Below are 17,728 nucleotides of genomic sequence, written 5' to 3'. Positions count from 1 at the left end.
TCAAAAGATACCAGGGGAAGAGTGGCTGAGGCAGCCGTGTGGGCACCGAGCTTGGGCTTAAGTAGAGACACGTGAAAGGTGGGATAAATGCGTGACTGAGGATGAAGGTCCAAGGTGTAAGTAACTGGTCCAACTCTGACGATCACCTGGAAGGGGCCGTAGTAGCGAGGAGCCAGTTTTGGGCAGTGAGTTTTGGACACCGATGTTTGCTGATTGGGGTGGAGTTTGAGAAAGACCCAATCGTCTATCTGAAAAGTGTGTTTCGACCAATGCTTATCTGCTTGTTGATGTATCCTCTGTTGTGCCATGTGCATATTTTCCGTGAACTGCTTGAGTAAAGTGTCATGGTCCTGAAGAGTGATATCCACCAAGTGAACAGGCGAGGAGCCAAGAATGTAAGACGACACAGAGGGTAAATGGTAGCCATAGACTGCCTGGAAGGGTGTTATCTTGATGGAAGACTAAAAGGTAGTATTTTACCACCATTTGGCCCACGGAAGCCATCGTAACCGCGTGCTCGGCTTGTCCATGACAAAGCTCCTCAGATAGTGTTCCAAGGTGCGGTTGAGAACTTCTGTTTGGCCGTTAGATTGTGGATGATAGGCTGAGTTTTTAGAAAGTACTGTATGTTAATGTTTGAAAAAGGCAGTCCAAAATTCACTAATGAAAGTCGGATCCTTGTCACTTACAATGAACGCTGGTATCCCGTGCAAACAAAAAACCTCATGAATGAAGATATTTGCAATTTGGGGGGTAGTATAAGAATGCTTGATAGGGATGAAGAGTCCATATTTGGAGAGGTGATCCACTACGACCAAGATAGCATCCCATTCGTTGGCTGTGGGTAGACATTCGACGAAGTCCATGACGATATCTGTCCACACTTGGATGGGAATGGATAAGGGCTACAATGGTCGAGGTTGTTTAATTGTTTCATAATGGGTTCTTTGGCAAACTTCATAAACTGCCACGAAACTCTTTACATCCTTTTTTAGGCTATGCCAATTAAAGTTGTGGGTGAGGCGCTTGTAAGTGTGCAAGAAGCCAAAGTGACCTGAAGAGGGGGAGGCGTGGAATTCCTTGAGAAGGTGGGAACGCCAGAGCGACGTGGAAGGCACAAAAATTCCAGAATTGTAATAGAGAAGGTCACCTTGGAGCTGAAATGAGCGTTAACTGGTCGGGTCTTGGTGCAATGCTTTGAGGATGTCGGATGCCTGGGGGTCTGCGGTATGGGCTGCTTGTATTGCTGCCACACAATCAAACAATGGCTATAAGATACCCATTAAGGAGAGTAATTTGGGATGGCAGGATAAAGCATCGGCGACTGCATCGGAAGCACCAGAGCGGTACTCCATAGTATAGTTGTACCTGAGAAGTTTCAGTAACCACTTCTATTGTGCTGGAGTAGTAATGTGCTGGTCCAAGAAATATTTCAATGTCTGGTGATCCGTGAGTATTTTGAAGTGGTGGCCAATTAAGCATTGATGCCACTTCTGAACCGTGAATATCACCGCGAGCATTTCCTTATCATACACCAAGATAGATTGGTGTTTGGGGGCTATAGGCTTACTAAGGAACTAGATCGGGTGGTTGTCTTGGGATAACACATCACCAATCCCGACATTGGAGGCGTCGCACTCAATGGCTAAATACTTAGTAAAATCGGGCAGCGCGAGGATTGGGGTGGTGGACAGCGTACCCTTGAGAGCCGAGAAGGCGGTGTTCGAGTCCTTGGACCAAAGAAAACCGTATTTTTTGAGCAAGTCTGTGAAGGGCTTGGCAATAAGGCCAAAATGTCGGACGAACTTACAGTAATACCTCGCGAGACCCAAAAATCCTCGAAGAGCATGAACACTAGTAGGTGTCGACAAGTCCACAATGGCAGCAATTTTGGAGGGATCAACCGTGACTCCATTGGCAAAAATGATATGAACCAAGTAGGCAATGGAGTCCTGACCAAAAGGCATTTATATGGTTTCAGATGCAGTTGATATGCCTGTAAGATGTCAAATACCACAACTAAATGGGCAACATGTTGAGCCAAGGAAGCACTGAAAACCAAAATGTCGTAAAAAAAAACAAGGACGGATTTTCTGAGTAGTGGCTTCAAGATGGAATTCATCAATGCTTGAAACGTTGCAAGGGCGTTGGTAAGGCCAAAAGGCATGACCGTGAATTCGTAATGACCCTCGTGAGTGCGGAACACCGTTTTATGGATGTCCGCCCCATGTATACGGATTTGATGGTAGCCCAATCAATGGTCCAATTTTGAAAAAATAACCACCCCCTGCAATTCAGGCAATAACTCATCAATAATGGGAATTGGAAAACAATCATTGATGGTGACAGAATTGACTTCGCGATAGTCCACACAAAAATGCCAGGAAGAGTCATTCTTAACCACCAAGAATGCAGGCGAAGAAAAATGACTCATGCTTGGATGAATTATGCCAGCGACGAGCATCTCTTCATCTTGGCACTCGAATTCCGCCTTCTGGGCATGCCCATAACCCACAGGTCCCAGGATCGAAACCTGGCTCTGATACCAAATGATAGGTTCCAGTTGCACCAAGGGAGGAACAAGTTGTAGAGAAAAGAAAAGTTGCAGAGAAAAAGGAAAATTGTAGAGAAAAGATAAGTTTGTTATTTCATAATTCAAAGGGAATTACAATGGGATTGTATATACCCACATCGTCCACTATAGACAAAAGACTTAGGTAACCCAAGTGCTAAGTCACCACATTCCTATATTCACTACGAGGTAGGTAAATTAACGAAGGAGTGAGTTAAGGCATTGCAAGGTCCTAAACAAAACATTGCTTATGAAGAGAATGAAGTTACACAATTTTTCATACAATTTTTAATCCCGCAGCAACGCACAAGCATCACTTTCTAGTTATATTCTAATTGCGGATATGAACTTAGAGATGCTAAAAGCTTCGATGTAGATGAAAATTTTTAAGTTTCTGTCCAAGACGCAGTCTTGTCTCTCCTTCCTGCAAGAATCCTGGAAATCTGCAGGCCTCTGCTGAATGCTTGGTTGAAGAGGATACGCGTTTGGAACTCTGATACAAACGGGAACCATGACAAAATGGCTATGGACGTGAAGATTACTAGTCCCATTATGTAATCGTATGCTCGTCCAAGCTCCTTGATTGATTCCCAGAATCCTAGCCTTCTGAACACCGGCCTGCATGCTTGTCCGATCTTGAAAGAACGAAACAAACAATTGGTTTAATGAATACAATTGGGAAAAGTTTGGGACATTGTTTCTAAGCATAATTTTGAGAGTGGTATTTCGAAATGAAAAAACTCCCAATGCTTGAACTCCATAAAACATTTAACTTACCAGAAGAAGGGCCCAGCCGGTTGGTAGAAAGGCAGGGATTGCAGCAAATAGATCTGAAATGGTAAGGCCGCAAACAACAAATAGGACAGTCAAGACTGACATGAAACCAAGAAACAGAAGCGTTTCCAAAATCCTGAACCTGAGGTGAAAGTTGGGGCCAAATCTTCGTCCACCCATGGAAACTATCTGATGGAAACATGCAAAATAAGCAATATTAGATATATCATATTATCCGAGAAGTAACATTTTTATCTGTAACCCAGTCAAAACCAAGTCCAAACAACCTTGCATCAAACATACTTATTAGTTATTAGCGATTTTTATTTGCATACCATTAGAACGAGAAGAACAGTTACCATAACCACCCAAGAAAGTCCATAAACCTGCAAAGAAATTGAAAAAAGTGGTAAAAATTAGGCCTTAAGGCTAAACAACTATTTATAGGCCAACAGGAGAACAACTAGTCAAATATAATCGAACAAGAATATTACCAGTAAACTCTTGCTGTGATGAGCTATATCAAGGTGGTAAACAATTCCATATTGGTAAATAAGGAACCGAAGCGCAAGTATTATCTCAAGAATTCTTCCCCGGAAACCTGTGTATTTGAGGTGTTCCTGTTCTTCATCCCACCATGATTCCCAACTTTTGTCAGTTGATATCCCAATACGACCACGGTTTCCCATCCACCAATTCCACTCTGTCCAATCATCTACAATTTTCTGCCAGTCAAAGCTGGACGGATTGAATATGAAAGGAGCAAACAACCACGAAGCAACCAGAAACCACATGGAGAAAATGATGAACCGAAAAAGATTTGAACTCCTATAAGATTCCCCATAGACTCCATAAACAATCAGCAGAATCAGCACTTCCAGCCCTTTCACAAAGTGACTGCGTGAGTAGAGTCTATAATTCTCGGAAAACTTTGCGTGGTGGACAACAAAACCATGGCCAGTTGCGCGGTATTTAGATTCTCCGTGTAAGATTGTCCTTCCATAGTAATGGGCTTTTGTTCCAAGTTGGAATGTGAAGAAAACAGAGGCCAACTGCAGCTGCATGACGACAAAATCACCCAAGGCAGTGCGGAACCCTTTCTCTAGGCCAATTTCCATTACCATGGGAAGCACAAGCAACAAGCCCAGTTGAAAGACAGACTGGGCAGCCAAAGCCTCCTCGAAGGCTATGTTCTCATGTATGGCTGGATTCTCCATGATCTCCTTCTCTAACCCACTCAGAACCATGTATATACGTCCATATAAAAACACATATACAGCCAGCACAGTTACCTGAAACAATATAATGTCCGTGTCAAGCTGCAATACATAGGTCAGTTGTATAATACCACACCCCTTCAAGTACATAAACACATAAAGCCAAAGACAACCAAAACGCATCCTCAAAACTCTAATAATGCCCTTCCTACTTATACAATTCTCAGATTCAATCAATTTATTGTGAATACGGCTTGCCGCTTTATCATCTATAACTATTGTCCCTGTCAAGGACATTGTCAGTAACATATATAATCATTCAAACGTGAATTAAACAATGCCAACTACTAAAATAGACAAGGGATGGTTTATTGAAGTACAGTGACAAATGAGATTAGTTCTCCCAAGCATGTTGTCTAAGAAATCTACTCAGTATAAACTACTAATGGAACAAAGTAAATCATTAGACAAATGAGATTAGTTCTCACTAGCATACCATACTACTAAAATAGAATCCAATTGTTGTGAAGTAAAAGGACAGCATTCTGAAGAAATCAAACTGACGCCCAAGCCGGTAAACATCACGGCTAAGTGTCTGTTCTCCATTTCCATTTGAAACCTTAGCCTCAAAAAGTGATATTTGGTTCATTCCCACGTCACGCCCCTTGCCTACTTGGATATACTCGTGATGCGTTATAAATCCCCCACGCATAGTTGAATTGTACCCTGAAGGCATCAACATAATTAGTCAGCAGATATAATACTAAATTAGTGGATGATCGTGTTAAGAATGGAAAATTACCTGCAAATATACCATCGCTTAAGTTTATTACTTTTGAAGCTTTGCTTATGCCACCCCTTGTTATGTGGAAGATTCTATCAAATATATCAGGATGACCATAATGGAACCGTACCCTGTCAAGTTGGAATGGCATTAGATAGGTATTAGAATGTGGCTCAGTCAAATGTAACTTAAGGCTTACCTCAGTGGATTTGCCAAAATTCTTTGGCCAATGGTTACAAAACTGGTCTCTTGATTCGACGTGAACCAAGCAACTGATGAAACACTGTACATTAAGAAGGAAAAGAAAAATAAGCATATAACACTACAATTGCCTCTAATCATCCCATTAAGGTCCATAAATTTTGAACAGATATATTGAAAGGCTGACCTTCCAGCGAAAATATGCTCCCTTAGACCCAATATTGTGGGTTTTTGGTTCCCACGACGATGCTTTTGGAATTCCTCCAACACGTTTCTCATTTTGAAAGCTTCTTCGAAGTAATTATCCTGGAAAAAGAGGATGAATAAAGCACAATATAAGACCCTTTTTTCCTCTTTCAGGCAATAAGAAGGTAAAAATGGCCCACTTTGTATATAATTTTTACATAAAGACACAAGGAGAGCTACCTGATTAATGTCTATTGTCTGCAGGGCTTCTCCGCGAGTAAAGATAATGGCATGGTTTTGATTTTCAGGTCTTCCTTCGCCAATATCTGTAGGAGGACCTGGAAGCTTGATACGGTATATTTCCTAGCAATGCAAGAAAATGAAGTATCAGTTATTAACTGTTCATAACATTCGAAATTACTCCATACGGTTCTTAATTACTCCATTCTATGTGTGGATTCCTGGACACTTGTTTATAGATGAAGCATGTCTACAACGAAATGGACATCTAATCAAAAGTACTATTACAATATATACATAATGTACACGCTACAATGCTATGCACTGTTCAGTGTGTATAGAACAAGCAGTCTTTTTCCATACCTCATCCCATTTGTCACCTCCCTTGACTAGAACAGAAAAGTAAGTTTTTTGGGGTCTTCCATTCACTTGCTCATCGATTGTATCTATGTAAGCAACACGTAGAGATGGATACCTACAAAAAAGTTTACATATTAAACGATGCCATCAACAATTTAAATAGCAAAGGAATCTACTCATTGTTCATCCTATGGCACTATTGACTCACGTTAGCATCAGCTTCAGGATATTAGTGTAACAACTTTTATCCCGAGCTTCAATGGAGTTTTTCTGAGCACCATAGATCTGACAAGAAACTACATATGTAAACTTCAAATCTGCCAGAGCTTGTGCACGATCTAGAAAAGCCTGCTCAGCCTGCTCATCATTTTCGCTTAATCCTGAGGTTTGGTAGCCTCCCAAAAACTCTGCAACATAACCATATGCCACTTTACTAGCTTTTACAAAATTTTGGAACCAAAATCGGGTAACGTTGCTCTTGAAACACATTATCTGTTACAGAAACCACTAACCACTATCTCCTGCTGTTTCCAGGACACACTGAAGGTCTAAAGCCCTCCTATAGTACATCATCCCTCTCACTAGCAGAAAAATACAGATTAAAAGTATAAGTTAACATATTTAAATGATAATTATACAAGAGACCAATTTACGCATTAATCCAGACCTGTTCTAGAAAGTGTCTGTGCCCTGTAAGATACCCACTGACGGGTTAACTCTGATCTGTCCTTCCCAGGAATCTCATTCTTAGGATCGTCTAGCCGTTCCTGGAAATTTGTCCATTCATCTAATTGGCAATCATAGTTGGTTGGCAAGGGTAAGTTCAAGTCAATTTCAAAAAATGAAAAGAATAATGCAGATATGAGACTGACACGCACCAGGATATATTTTCTGCATGTAGAACAAAATTGAGATTCCATCCTCATTTTCTTTATTAAGTTCCTCATCAGAATAGATGACATCTTCTTTGTAATAAGGAGTCAGAACACTGAACCATAAATCAGGAAGAATATTGAACTCATTTTAGCAATTATCAGATCCCGAAGCATAAAAGAAAATCTTGAAAGAGGAAAGAGACATATCTTCAACACAAATGTTGGAAGAAAAACCATATTGATCTTTCAACTTCAACCAAGTCTCAAAAACATGTCAAAAGGGGGGCTTTTTTGTTATTTCCTTATTCCATTTGGTTGCCTAAATTTACCATTGACAAACTTAGCGTTTACAATGACAGACCTGAATGAGAGCATGTCACGAACTTTGGGAGCACGTGGCATGTTCATGAATAAGGAGTTTGCAAAGAAGGTGATGCGCCTGCGAGCATCCAAGTTTTGAGGGACATTGATGGCAGACTCCTTGACGGTCAAAAGCAAATGAAGTCTGACTACCTATGTTAACATAAAAGATGGTAAGACCCAAAAATCTTAGATAATCAGTTAATGTCAACAACAAAAGAATGTCTCCCAAGGTTACCTTCTCCCTCCAACCCTTATCTCTGTGGTCAATCTTAAGCTTTTGAAACCTTTGCTCCTTCTTGACATTTTGAGGATCAATTGTATGTGCTGCCTCCAGTATTCTACACAGAGAAGAACAAAACCATAAAAGCACAGGAGATGGAAAGGCCCATCTGGTGGTTATGACAGTTTTTGTTCTGTCACCAGAATGCACTTATTTCTTAAAACTCACTCATGGCCGTTGATCATAACATCCTGTGTGATAATCTCCATGATATCTTGAAGGACATTGATTATCTGACGCATGGAATTTTCATCATTCTCATCTGCAACTAGCTGCCAACGCACCAACTTAAGTACTCAGAAAGGAAATGTATAATGTCTACATTGTCTAGACTATCAGTTTATTACTGAGAAACTCAGCACTAAAAATTTTAGAAAGGCATCGAAGGAAGTATGTTACCAAGAGCTTTAGAAAATTCTCCAACCTCTCGCTAAGAAATGGCAGCCCACTCATGCGGAATTTAGTCAAAAATCTATGCCGCTGTATACTACTGTTTACTTCAGAGCATATCCACTTTACAATCCTGATATGCAAGATGAAACATACGTAATAATAGGGAGGATAAAATTGTGCAAGCCGATTCTGGTTATCTATGACATTCAAACTGGTATGCTTCTGACTTACATCTTATCCGCTTCATCTTCCAAAAGGTCATATATAATATCCCTGAGTGTCTCATAGCATTCAGTTACTGCTGAGTACATACAACCATCATTCTTAATCTTTCTAAATAAATCATCATCTGCCTTCCCCTTAAAATATCTTGCCATGTCTAATGCTATCGGAATCTTCACATGTGAAAACAACAATAATAAGAGTTACTGATTGGATTTGTACATAAAATTAACATATGAAGGCATGTAAAAAAGCAACTTGCTAAAACTGCGTTGAAAGGTAAATTATACCTTACTGGCAAGCAAGAAAGGAGGCCACTGGACAACAGACAGATCACTTGACGAATATGGAACAAGCAGCAGATCTCTATCTCTGTACGGTTTATTTTGAATGGATATAATCAGCAACTTGCCAAAACTGCGTTGAAAGGTAAATTAGAGAGCAAGAAGCAGTTAACCTATTGCTGATAAGGTCTTCCCATCGCATTGAAGTTATGAACTGATTCCACACCTGAGAGAAATTAGCAATGTCCTTTCGTTGGCGTTCCTCATTCTGCCACATCAAAGTGTCTACTTTTAGTCAAAGACATGGAAGAAAAAAGATTTCAAGTCATGTTTTTTTCATTGACAAGAAGTACCAAACAAATTACCTGCATCAGTATGTGGTGTGCAAATCATTTATGTATGGTATGAAATATATGAGGGGCAAAACCAACTTAAATTCCATGTAATATAGAGCAATATGAAAACAGTGATTAAATTAGTACCACCAATGGTCCTTTCTCGTTTGCATCCTCAATTTGTGATGGCATAAGACGATTACAGAAAGCAGAAGGCACAGACTCAAATCTGGACCTCAACATCCCAAGGGTCCGTATCTGAGAGACGAATAGTTATAAAGGGTTCATTGGGAAGAAACCAAGACAAGCTGAGAGCCTGAGACAGATATGGACACGTTAAATGTAAACAGAGAGAACAAATTTGCCACCGACCTCACCCAGATGGCTGAAGGCTCCATGAATTCCACCAAAGATAGTAGAAAATATTGCATACCATATTTGTCCATCCATAAAATAAACCTATACACCAATAATCAATAAAAGTGATAATTTACATAAGCATGTACAAGAAATGCAAATTTTATCATATGACAGAATTCTTCCGGGGTTCACTTACCAGGACGATTGGAGCCCATATTGCAATAACAACGCCAATATTATGAGTTACTACAGCAGTTCCAAATGTGAATTTGTAGTAAGAGCAGGCTACAGTTAAAAACGTTTTAAGTGAAAGCGGTATAGCAAAGTTTGAAATATTACCATTTGGAAAGAACTCATGCCATCGATAATTACTTATAGGCATCTCCATTATTATTTTTGTAGGTGCAACAAGTGGCAGTATCTGTTATCATAATATACAAATACCGATTAGTAACTTAAAAAAAATGAGTTTAGCAGATCCTCGAAGGAAAAACGCTGCATAGTAACCGAAACATGATCCGAAAATAAAGTGATCACACCCCAAGAAAGTGAGTAGTTATTCCTTAGTTACGCATCAACTTGTCAACAGGAAGTTAATGAAGTTTGGCATCCATTTACCATGCATACACTTACGATTCGTACAAATGAGTACTTAAGTTGAGCCTCTGTGGTGGCCAGGGAATTTCATGAACTAACAGAGTTTATGCACACACAACACACACAGATTGTACGTGTGTGGGGGTGTGTAAATCATTCAAGTACCTAAAACCTACATGAATATGCCAATGCCTTGCTATGCATGTATGTGAACATGAATAAGAAATGGAAAATAAAAAAGGGGTTAAGATCAGAAAGAAGAATATTGAAGAGAAACCACCTCCACATAATAGCTGAACGATAGCTTGCTGATTAGCAGCACGATCCAAAACAGCGTATATCTGAAAAGAAAGGTAATTCTGTTAAAATCAGAACAAGGGCACCCGAAATCAAATATCCATAGTAATGACTAATGAGTGGAAAGACAAGCAGCAAAATGGCGAACCCCCTCATCAACACCCACTCTCAAACGATGAAGAAAAATAATAAAAGTGAAGATACTTTTGACTTACTTCAGCAGTGAAAAGACGTCCTCATGAAGCCCTCTTCCTATATACATTTTTGGCTGTAGTATGGCCAGAAACACATAAAAAAAAATCATTCAAATATCCATAACTCAAGCAAAAACAACAAAGCAAAAAGATAAATCTAAAGCACAAGGCAACAAGAAATTTGTTTTAAGACATGCTTGCCTGAGCCCAACACAAAAAAACAAGGCAACAAGAAATTTGTTTTAGACATGCTTGCCTGAGCCCACCACATAAAGAGAGTGACAATCCTCCAGTTTGAGCGCTCTAGGTGCCTCCGTAAAGGTGGAAGAAATAATAGCACAGCAGCCAATATATTAGGAAGCAGATAGAGCGCGACAGCATAATTAAAAAATGATTGATTCCGCCAATCCCTAGCCCAACTGTTGAAGAATTTTAGAAGTCCTGTAGGACTCTGCACAGAACTAGAATAACCAATAGGCAGAACCACAGCCCATACACCAGCTACAGCAAATTTCAAGAGGTGTCGTAGTTTTTGAGTGAATTCCAAGCTCTTCCAACAATGCCAACTAAGAATTATATCCAGAGTGGCTGAAGAACATACACACACAAGATAGGAAAGTGTAGCAGAAAAGTCAGTAAATTGATGGCATGCCATTAGAGCAGAATATAACGGTATACATTATAGGGAAATAAATGCCAAGAACACCCACCTTGTAATAAGTTGAGGAAAGCATTAGTGATGAAGATACTTAAAACACTTCTGAAGACATCCGCATCAAAGAAAGCGGTCAGAGAACCAGAAGGACTCCATGCAACAATAAGCAGAGCCTAAAAATCAGAATATAGTGAGGCACACTCCTTTACAAGAATTGTATAGAATTAAAAGAAAGAAATTCTCCAATCTCCCTTTCATCTTAAAAACACATCCTTTTTTATCTAGGAAACATATCAACCTCATTTTTGTTCAGGAGTAGCAACTTTGATTCAAATGGAAAAGCTCCCCCAAAGAAAAATGCCACACGCTCTTAGCTGCACAGATGATGGCTTTTTTCTTAAACAAAGCATTACCCTATTTTCCACCCACCACCTCCAATCCTCCTCCCACAAAACAAAACAGAATGTAGAAAGAGAATACGAATTCGTATCTTTTCCATCACTCTCAAATTCCATCACCACCACTTAAGCTTGCATGGATAGGAATTTTTTTTATATTTTGTTTTCTATTCCTATATTGTTGGTTAACGAGCTTGAATAAACACGGTTTAGAATTCAAGTCCACTTCCGTAGAGGACTTCAAAATCCAAATTGCTTTGAAAATTAAACAAAACAAAATCTATCATCAAAGTGACATATTATGCCATGTTAATTCTTGAACTACTGCCCTGACATGGAAAATGACAACATCAACGTATTATAACAGCATACACAGCTGTTATAGGTGATTTCAGAAGCAAGGGAAGTGTATGCTCGTTTTTCCAATCATGTTGATATGGATAGGAAAGGGCATGAAAGCGAGTACATTATTTATAAGATCACACTGAAAATCGAAAAGCTACCATTGTTGAAAGACACTTACGACGTGGAGTTTAGTGTATATCAGGATTGTGTATTTGAGAACTCTAAGGGAGTTTGGAGTCATTACTCAAACTATAAACATACAATTATGAATTAAGACTATAAATTAAGACTACCTGGAAAGCCAATATCAAGAATATCCACATTCGGTCAAAACTTCTGTAGAGGTGCCAAAATGTTCGGACTTCTACAAAATTTGTTTTAGGTTTCCTCCTCCCACCAGCAGCTTGATTTGGCCTCTATTAAACATGTATGCAGATGAATACAAATTTATTAAGAAAAAGGATAAAAAGAAAATTCCTATGCGCATGTACGCAAACACTGTGTATTATAGACAAGTTACTGTGCCCATGTAGCACGCAGAAAAGTCCAACTCATAAGAGAAGAGGAATTTTAGTAAACTGTGTAGCAATAGGAGTTTTGTTTCTTCTGAACAATATGTCTAAGTTGACCTTCCCCCACTCAAAGTTATAAACAGACAACCTCAATAAAGATAAGTACCTCCTTTGTTGGTTGAATCCCATCCGAATGCCTAAAAAAAATCTGCTTTAAGGTCCATTGGCCACCCTAGCCTAAAACAACTGTCGGACCTAGAAGGAATAAACAGGTCTTTCAGCTATTTACATCTGAATTGGACCGAAAGCAAAATTTACCATCAAAGATACTAACCAAAAGTATTCATTTAGATCATCATAATTTCTCCATCTTGAATGACTTGCCTTGCCATTTTTGTTTCTCTTTGCTTCCTTTGCAACAAAAAAGAGATTCAACTTTTGAATTACAAAATTGTCATAAAAATGCTTCTTGTGGAGAAATACAGGCAGTGGAATACAATCCTTACCTTGTACAAGACCTGGTAGATAGGAGTTACAACATCTTTCAGAAAAGATTCTTCTTCCCGTGCTGTTGTTTCGTATGTTTCTCCATTAGCCGGATGAGCATTGCTAGATAAAATTCCATATACCTCATTGGCCATCTTAACAATTATGGAAGAAAAGTGTTATCAAACCTTATAAGTTTCAGGACATGTCAAAGTGAAACTTCTGAAAAAGTTGTGTATTAAGAACAAGCATGATTCTCTACAAACTTACAGTATAATATTTATGTTGTAGATTAGACTTTTATGTTTTACTTTGCAACTCACTAGTATGTACTTATAGACTTTCATTTTGTTCTTCTACTGTTTTAATAAATGGTGAGGAATTGGTTTCAAAATCAAGTTTGCTATCAGGAGGCTAGCTATAATAAGAAACTAAGAAAATAAAGAAAACTACTAAAAGATTTGGCCATTCTCAAAATGATTTTCGAAAAAAATGGGCCACGGTCTAGAAAAAAAACTAATGTTATGACATGAAACTCCAGAGCATTCATCTTGATGAGCTAATATGAAAAGAAAGCTTACATACCTGATGGAAAATATAGCATAAGCATTCAGGCATGAACCGAATATTTGAAGCTTCACCCCATATGAGAAGATAGAGCGCAATGTAAATAAGTTCCAATTCTTGTCTGTCTTCACCTGGAGGGAACCTTAAAAGTTGGGGGAGGAGGGAGGGACAGAGATACCAAATGAAAATTAGTAGTGCTGAAATGGTGACGAGTCTATATGAATTCAAATTAAGGCATCAAGTTATAACGTTGATGGTATTTAGATCACTCACCTAATATTTGATTTACAATGCAAATAGTTAAACCAGGAACGATAATTCTTAAAAATTTTCTCGCTCAATTGTTGTATAGTGGCACTGTTCAACTGCAATAAGCTTTCTGTTAATCTTTAATCATCACGTAAATTACAGTCAAGAAAAATGGGAGCATGTAAAACTCAAAGCAAAAAATAAACACAAAGCATCTCAAAGGAACACAGATGTACCTCAGTGAAATTTTCAAGATTTCTGTGTCTTACGTCCATGTTGGCAAGTAGCAAGAGTAAGTGTTCCCTCTGATTCGCCACATTTCCTTTCTTCAACCCACAAAAAAGCAATCCATTAAGAAACTTAAGGTTAGCATACCAATAAAATTTTCGGACCTATGGCATATAAGAACCAAGGTAAGATGAAAGAGATGGGTATTTAGGGCAGAAGTTACCTGAAACCCGAAAATATAAGAAAGCCAATCGAGTATATCATTGACAGGTTTAATCCTCTCTGTAGGCGCTGTTGACTTGTCATCAGGATTCGTGGGTTTTACATGAAATATTGGCATTGGAAGACTGTTCACATTTTGTAGAGCACGGCGCGCTGCTTTGATCTAATAGTTTCAGGTGAAAATTAGACAATAAAGCAGTAAGCAATAGAGAAAAATAATATTTCATGAAACGAAATCAGAAAGGAATGGAAATCACATATACTGCGCATGTACAACCTCGGGAAGTTCCATAATTGCTGGTTGAACACCAACAGTATAAAGCGGAAGAATGTTATAGTTGACATACTGCTCCCCTTTCTTCTTGACATCTTCAGCCATCTTCAGTGTCTGTAACGACACAGTTATTTTCAGTACCTTCTGTATCAAACTGTCTGTTAAGGACTTGAGCATCCCCAAATCATAAAAATCAAACCTGTTTGTCTATTTGGGATTGAGGTACCACTGTCATGAGCACATCATACAGTACTGTTGCAATCTGACAATTCTTAGCCATCTCTTCCCTTCAAGAGTTAGTGTCCAAAAGTATAAGATACAATGATTAATCCAATTAGCAAATAAATCAAGCATATCAAAATTCAAAGACTTACGGTTTCTTTGTGTACTCTCCATCTTTGATATTTTTCTCATAGAATTGGTGGTAATACTTCAGAATTTCTTGTGGATCAGATCTAGCAAGCTGATGTTTTGTATCCACTTCATCCTGCAATGAATAGAATTTTAAGAAAAACAAAGACACTTCAATTCATTTTCAAAAAGCACTTCATGTAATATAAAGATTAGTAATGATACTTTAGAATTAGGATTAGCCTTAAAGATTATTTTAAAATGGTAGCCTGGTATGAATTGTTCCCTTATTTCCCAACAGCTTAAAGTTTTGGGGTCCAATCCTTGTCCACAATGGAATCAGAGGTCTAATTGCAGGAGGAATTGAGTTTGAAACATCTAATCATGGAAGCCAAAGGATAAACGAGGAGGAGAAGGAATAAAATAATTCTTGCCCCATTAACGTACAGACGAAATCACAAGTGAACTGATCATACACTCACCAACGAGAAATATAAATGAAGTGCTAAGATCGGACCAATCTTCAGGAAAAAGGAAATAAAATACAAGAAACCATTAACAATTTAAGGGTCTACCCTTTCAAGTTCGTGCAAAAGAAGCGTCTTAAAGGGTCGAACACCACGTCCACTTGATGTTGGATCTATCATGTGTGCCTTCCCAAATCCATGGAAGCGGCCTGAATGCACAAAAAATATCAACCTAACATACTAACATATTCTGCCACTACAATCAACAAGTGCTTTCTGCCGTACTCAAAACATACACACCAAGCACATTACAAACAACAATGAAGCTCACTTAACAAGCGAAGCAGGAACACTTGACACAAAGAACATTGATATTCTATCCGCACTGGAATATAGATTAAAAAAATTATTAATGGGAAATAAGTCTTATTAAGATTTTCTGGCTTTTCTCTTTATCTATCTTTACTTCTAAGCTTTCAAGCCTCACAAGTCCTTTCTATGAGAAGCATTTCTCTTGGCACTCCTTTTACTTTCACATCGTAGCATTTCACATTTCATTGGTTTCATTACTTACTGTTGTCATGCATCATGTGTTCACTATATATGACGCCCTAGTTAGAAATCCACACAAAGCGTATCTATTGTGTATACACATGATATCTCAAGCTTTCAGACCTTCTCTATCTACCAACGCACGTCGGCACATAGTTTTCTAAGTGAAAAGAAACATCCTTTCATGAAAAGGTATTTCCCCTTTTCTCAGATTTCCTTGTCGTCGAAAAAATTGCCACAACCACAGGCCTATGAACGAACCAATTAACAAACAAAATAAAGCATATGCATGCACTGAAATTAATTAGAATTATGACCATATATATCACACTAGTGGCGGTATATGCATGCATTGCTACAAAACACGGTAAAGAACTAGTCACGACTGGGAAAATGGGCAACGGAAACGACTATTTCCAAAAGATACTAGTACTGGCTTTTCTGGAAAACAGCCATATAAGTCATTGAATCAACCTCGTAACATTTGCAGAACATATATATTAAAATATTTACAGCGAACAATTCCACAAAGTAACAAATCTATATGCAAATGCAAAACATTAGATACCCACTATAAAGTAACCAAAGTAGTTCCATGTTTTCATCAAATATCAGTCATATATCCAAATAGCATAATCAAATAAAGATAACACGACATAAAGTTTTTCATATACAATTCTTCTCAACAACCAGAATATGCAAACCATTTAATTGCTTTACTAATGAAAAATCAGAGTAGCAATTACACCAATTAAACTTGTCAAAGTAATTCATGCACATGAGTAACCAATATTAAATGAACATGACATAATGGATTAGAAAAATTAGAAAATACGGCCGAAGCAAGTGTTGACCACTCTGTCATTAAAACAAGTTTATCCCCTATTACGGTGCTCATGGTTGATCGGCGCTTCTCTCAGGATACAAGACTCCAATGAACCACACTCCCTCATATGGACTCAATGGGACACTACAAAACTTAGTGCACTATATGTGTGAATAAGTGAATGTAAAAGTTATTATATGTTTACAGGGGGCTTCCCTATTTATAGAATTTGAGATATTTCTTTAGAAAACATGTCGTGAAAAGTCACAACCAAAAGGCACAACTTCTAACTTCCATTCAAATAATCAATTTAAAATAATAATAGTAATAATAATAATATCAAATTTTCCAACACAATTTAACATTTTGTTCCAAACTATGCACACAAACGAATTCATGCAAAAAAAGTAATTTCAAACTTTTTCTGGTCACTTGGTTCCAAAATGTACGAATTGCAAACTAACATGACAAATTAACAGTGAGGGCAACAATAACATACAGAGATAAGCAACCCTAGGGTTGTCCTTCTCAATCTCATCCGCAATTCGAAAAATCGGAGCAATTGAGTCAAGTGCAGGGGGCACAACTATGCTGTCCAACGCGTCAGTGGGTAAGTCCAAAGCCCTAGTGGTCATTGCCCTCGATGATGGCCGAGGCGGCCCCAGGAAGTCGTTCTTCGTCCCGCTGGAGCTGGCCATTTCCGAAAAGCACAGCCAATCCTCGGCAGTCTCCTCTCGGTTTCAGCTCTCACTTATTCAATGTGGGTTGTTGCGAAGATATGATGTGATCTTTTCAGCGATTTAAAGAGAGAAATATAAGAGAGAGAGAGATACACACACACACACACACACACACACACACACACACACACACACACTCTGGGAAGGAGGTGGGGAAAAGGAAAGCAAAGTGTGTTTTTGCTTTGCAAGCAAGAAAGGAATTGGTGATATATTGGAGGGTTTCAGATGCCTTTTGAAGTGCTTTTGCTTTTAGAATTAGAGAATTGTGATAAACAAATCTTCATCAGCTGCGCGGAAGTGTGGTGTTTCTGCTGCGGAGAGG

The 17,728-nt window shown here is 38.6% G+C and overlaps 1 protein-coding gene and 1 pseudogene across 3 annotated transcripts; both read right to left on the bottom strand.

Moving 5' to 3' along the window:
• Nucleotides 1-2,621: 2,621 nt before the first annotated feature.
• On the bottom strand, nt 2,622-10,608 carry LOC137740505 (callose synthase 7-like). Of its 2 annotated transcripts, XM_088700735.1 has the most exons (27): nt 10,556-10,608; nt 10,324-10,384; nt 9,786-9,867; nt 9,643-9,692; nt 9,459-9,545; nt 9,234-9,344; nt 8,925-9,019; nt 8,758-8,839; nt 8,477-8,640; nt 8,252-8,375; nt 8,021-8,124; nt 7,808-7,910; nt 7,571-7,722; nt 7,213-7,322; nt 7,002-7,121; nt 6,847-6,915; nt 6,543-6,741; nt 6,338-6,449; nt 5,975-6,097; nt 5,736-5,854; nt 5,547-5,630; nt 5,366-5,478; nt 5,060-5,289; nt 3,841-4,638; nt 3,682-3,732; nt 3,350-3,535; nt 2,622-3,207 (listed from the first exon to the last, which is right to left on the bottom strand). In XM_088700735.1, the coding sequence occupies exons 1-27, from the start codon at nt 10,600-10,602 to the stop codon at nt 2,959-2,961; spliced, it is 3,825 nt and encodes a 1,274-aa protein (XP_088556861.1). In that variant the 5' UTR covers nt 10,603-10,608; the 3' UTR covers nt 2,622-2,958. The 2 variants fall into 2 exon arrangements, with proteins under 2 accessions (XP_088556861.1, XP_088556862.1); XM_088700736.1 differs by lacking the exons at nt 9,643-9,692; nt 9,786-9,867; nt 10,324-10,384; nt 10,556-10,608 and having other exon boundaries at nt 8,758-8,884; nt 8,978-9,019; nt 9,459-9,477.
• Nucleotides 10,609-10,691: 83 nt separating this feature from the next.
• Nucleotides 10,692-17,364, bottom strand: LOC148694190 (callose synthase 7-like; annotated as a pseudogene). The gene is made up of 15 exons (XR_015967017.1): nt 17,166-17,364; nt 15,304-15,342; nt 14,845-14,992; nt 14,670-14,757; nt 14,474-14,584; nt 14,198-14,359; nt 13,983-14,072; nt 13,771-13,862; nt 13,516-13,639; nt 12,951-13,085; nt 12,779-12,855; nt 12,611-12,699; nt 12,226-12,348; nt 11,245-11,362; nt 10,692-11,122 (listed from the first exon to the last, which is right to left on the bottom strand). The product of XR_015967017.1 is annotated as a callose synthase 7-like (transcript).
• Nucleotides 17,365-17,728: the final 364 nt, after the last annotated feature.

The sequence above is a fragment of the Pyrus communis genome, chromosome 9 (assembly GCF_041283825.1).
Source record: "Pyrus communis isolate YQ-2024b chromosome 9, ASM4128382v1, whole genome shotgun sequence".
Lineage (NCBI taxonomy): Eukaryota > Viridiplantae > Streptophyta > Magnoliopsida > Rosales > Rosaceae > Pyrus > Pyrus communis.
The sequence above is the reverse complement of the archived record's forward strand: the minus strand, read 5'-3'. Positions and strand labels throughout refer to the sequence as shown.

Bases quoted from the DNA above. Each gene is read 5' to 3' on its own strand.
- LOC137740505 (XM_088700735.1), bottom strand. From the start codon at position 10,602: ATGTATATAGGAAGAGGGCTTCATGAGGACGTCTTTTCACTGCTGAA. The intron at 9,868-10,323 runs GTGGTTTCTCTT...TTATGATAACAG, and splicing joins CGTTCAGCTATTATGTGGAG to ATACTGCCACTTGTTGCACC. The intron at 5,290-5,365 runs GTAATTTTCCAT...TGATGCCTTCAG, and splicing joins AAGCGATGGTATATTTGCAG to GGTACAATTCAACTATGCGT.